Source organism: Cicer arietinum, chromosome 2 (assembly GCF_000331145.2).
Source record: "Cicer arietinum cultivar CDC Frontier isolate Library 1 chromosome 2, Cicar.CDCFrontier_v2.0, whole genome shotgun sequence".
Classification (NCBI taxonomy): domain Eukaryota; kingdom Viridiplantae; phylum Streptophyta; class Magnoliopsida; order Fabales; family Fabaceae; genus Cicer; species Cicer arietinum.
In genome coordinates this window covers 45,429,815-45,433,550 of record NC_021161.2, presented here as the reverse complement: position 1 = coordinate 45,433,550, position 3,736 = coordinate 45,429,815, and the positions used below count along the sequence as shown (strand labels likewise).

Below are 3,736 nucleotides of genomic sequence, written 5' to 3'. Positions count from 1 at the left end.
ATATAAAATCTTATAACATCCTTCCTAGATGATAGGCTTTACTCACCTAAGCTTTCAATAGTCTTTTATTTCTTGTTGCTATTTACTAATAACTTTCTTTATTTTCAGATATTTGATAATCCTTACCACTTGTTGTTGCACTAACAAGATCCTTAATCACATTCTTCTATTACTTGGTATTAATGCTATATACTATATATACACATCAGTAACTCGTCAAAAATATATACTTTTTTTTCCTCCACTATGAACCCAATATTATTTCAATAATGAACTTCTGATATGAAGAATAAATTTTGTATATATAAGAAAAAACTAATGTTTGTGCTCACTTATTTACAAGTATGTCACTAATATCTTTTATTGTTTTCATTTATTAGTTTTAAAAACAATAAAAGTGAGAATAGTGCTTTAGTCTTTTAAAAAACCGTTTTTACAAAACAGATCAAAACATTTTTTTCATTAGTAGATTTTTAAAAACAAAAATAGTTTTGAAAACTGTTACGAGAGTTTAGCCTTGCTGTTTCTTTTGCCTTTTATTTAAGTTTAGTTATTTGTTGCTATTATTGTTTATTTTTTTTATTTAAAAAACAAAACAGAATCCATTTGATTTATTTACACTTGTTTCATTGCATGTTTGTATTTACACATTTTTTCTTGTGTGCATAGCTTGAAAATGGAAGGGACATCTTTTGTATATCTTTTGCTTCTCCTTGTTAACATTTCTTCACTATTGCTACAATGTCACGGAACATCCAAAGATGAGCTAAAGGCAAATAATATTCTTCATCTCTCTTTATCAAATGTCATGGTTCATATTTTACTTCTGTTCTTATTTATGATAAATGTTTGTTTTAAATGTAGACTTACATTGTCTACACCGGCAAGACTATGGACGATGAAGTTTCATCATTGGCCCGTCATCAAAACATGTTAAAGGAAGTTGCAAGCAGGTCATAGCAAATATTTGAAAAATTTACTGCTTTAATTACTTACATAGTATACTTGACTTAATTACTTACCAGTTTTTTCTATTCACAATTTCAGCAAACAAGAATCAAAGTCTATACTCAAGCACTATAAACGTAGTTTTAGTGGCTTTGTGGCAGACTTAACAGAGGAAGAAGCTAATAAAATGGCCGGTAATAAAGAAATTATATATTTTTTAATTGAAAAATGACCAATCTTTTCTACTTAAATATTTGTATGTTTGTTAACCATTAAAATTGGTAATGCAGTGCATGAAGGGGTTGTATCTGTCTTTCCCAATGAAAAAAAACAAGTCCTCACAACAAAATCTTGGGACTTTATTGGTTTTCCAATAAATGTGGAGAGAGCACAACCAGAGAGTGACATTATTATTGGAGTAATCGATCATGGGATTTGGCCGGAGTCTCAGAGTTTCAATGATATAGGATTGAGCTCACCTCCTAGCAGATGGAAGGGACCCTGCCAAGCTTTTGATTTCCACTGCAACAAGTAATATGCTATAAATTCATAGTCAATTTTCCTAAAGTTGCAAAACAAAATTAATCACCACAGTAAGTGGATATTGGTTGTTGAATGAAGATTTAATGACACATATTTTACCATCCTCAAAATGATTTAAAATACAAAAGATACTATGAGTTGTCTAATCTTCATTCTACGACCAATAATGTGTCTGCTAGTAATCTCATATGGTAGAAATTTCATATTTCTATAACTTATGTTGAAATGCTAATAATATAAAATACTTTTTTGTAGTAAAATAATTGGAGCTAGATATTATAAAAGTAAAATTGATAAAGACTTGAGCGTATCTCCAAGAGACACAAATGGGCATGGAACCCATATAGCTTCAATAGCAGCTGGAAACCCTGTTAGCATGGCCAGTATGTTAGGCTTTGGGCAAGGAACGACAAGAGGTGGGGCTTCGTCAGCACGAATTGCCGTTTATAAAGTGTGTTGGTCTAGTGGATGCGAGGACATGGACATTCTCGCCGCATTTGATGATGCCATTGCTGATGGAGTCGACATAATTTCGTTCTCGCTTGGAGGAAAAATAACTGCCGATACTCATTTCAGCGATGCATTATCCATTGGTGCATTCCATGCAATGAAAAATGGAATACTAACTGTATGTGCGGCTGGGAACTCAGGTCCAAATCACGCATCAGTAATGAATGTCGCACCTTGGGCAATTTCTGTGGCTGCAAGCACTTTGGATAGAAAATTTGTTACCCAAGTCAAATTAGGGAATAACAAATTTTTTGAGGTAAATCACTGTTTTTATTCCATGATAGACAATCATTTTTTCATGATCTTTTAATTCAATGGAATAAGCAAAAACAATTTGGTTTGAAAGTTGATGATATGAATATTTAATCATTTTTATATATCATAAGTAGTGATGAGAATGACGATATATTTGCTTCATGTACAGGGTACCTCTCTGAATAGTTTTGATCTAAAGGGAGAATTGTATCCTCTTATCTATTCCAGAGATGCGCCGAATAAGGAAGCAGGCTTCGATGGATATTCATCTAGGTATATTTTGCCTTCATATCTTTAAATTAAAAAACAATGTAAAAAATTACAATTATGACAAACAAATGAAGGTGAAAATTTGTCAACTATATATATATATATATATATATCATCAATTTATTTCTTTTATCATGTAATGATTAAAAGATAATATATATAAAAAAGGATTGGCACTAAAATGACATACTTTTACGGTGGAATTCGATAAATTTAACTCAATAACATTTAACATATTCAATTATGCTACAAAATTGAATTGCAGAATATTCTCAAAAATATGTAATATGTTAATGAAATTGATCTAAAATTGTAGGAATTGCCCCATCAATTCGTTGGATGAAAAATTGGTGAAAGGAAAAATTGTTCTATGCGAAGGAAATGAAGGGGCCTCAGAGGCATTTAGAGTAGGTGCTGCTGGCCTCTTGATACAGGGGACAACATGTATAAATGTCGCATACAGTTTTCCTTTGCCTGCGTGTTATCTTCACACCAAGGATGCCACCAAAATACGCAAATACATACATTCTAAAAGGTATTAAATCAAAGTTCCTTATTCACTAACAATAATTTACAGAACCATACTCATCTAATTTTTATTGTATAAATCATTTTGTAGGACTCCAACTGCAACAATTTTCAAATCAAATGAGTTAAGAGATACTTTGGCACCCGAGGTGCCCTCTTTCTCAGGAAGGGGTCCAAACAATGTTACACTTGAGATTCTCAAGGTATCTTTCATATGAATTAATAAATTAAATACATCTTTATCATGTTAATTTGTTGTTAACATTTTTTTGTTTAATATTGCAGCCTGATTTAACTGCTCCAGGAGTAGATATTATAGCTAGTTGGCCTCCACTTTCCCCAATTTCTGAATTTTCTGGTGAGAACAGAACATTAGAGTTCAATATTGTGTCAGGAACATCAATGTCCTGTCCACATGTTTCTGGTGCAGCAGGGTACATCAAATCTTTTCATCCTACATGGTCACCTGCTGTTATCCGTTCAGCTCTAATGACAACAGGTAATTGAAATGAGTAGTTTCACACCTCAATCAAAATGGGCATGCATTAAGAAAACTAAACTTATCCCCTACTTAGTTTAATTAATATTTGAAAATAGTTGTTTTTTACAAAGTTGAATCTTTATTATAAACAGGTGAGGAGTTTAAATTACACTTCTCTTTCCTTTTATATTAAAATATGTA

At 31.7% G+C, this 3,736-nt stretch overlaps 1 protein-coding gene across 1 annotated transcript in view; it reads left to right on the top strand.

Annotated features, from left to right (window-relative positions):
• The first annotated feature begins 1,050 nt into the window (after nucleotides 1–1,050).
• LOC101512628 (cucumisin-like) overlaps nucleotides 1,051–3,736 on the top strand; it is a 3,738-nt gene continuing 1,052 nt past the window's right edge. The window contains exons 1-7 of the mRNA XM_027330903.2: nucleotides 1,051–1,142; nucleotides 1,239–1,479; nucleotides 1,747–2,257; nucleotides 2,426–2,529; nucleotides 2,843–3,061; nucleotides 3,146–3,257; nucleotides 3,340–3,553. Coding sequence (XP_027186704.2) covers nucleotides 1,136–1,142; nucleotides 1,239–1,479; nucleotides 1,747–2,257; nucleotides 2,426–2,529; nucleotides 2,843–3,061; nucleotides 3,146–3,257; nucleotides 3,340–3,553 — 1,408 coding nt within the window. The 5' untranslated portion in view covers nucleotides 1,051–1,135. The remainder of the gene's footprint in view (nucleotides 1,143–1,238; nucleotides 1,480–1,746; nucleotides 2,258–2,425; nucleotides 2,530–2,842; nucleotides 3,062–3,145; nucleotides 3,258–3,339; nucleotides 3,554–3,736) is intronic.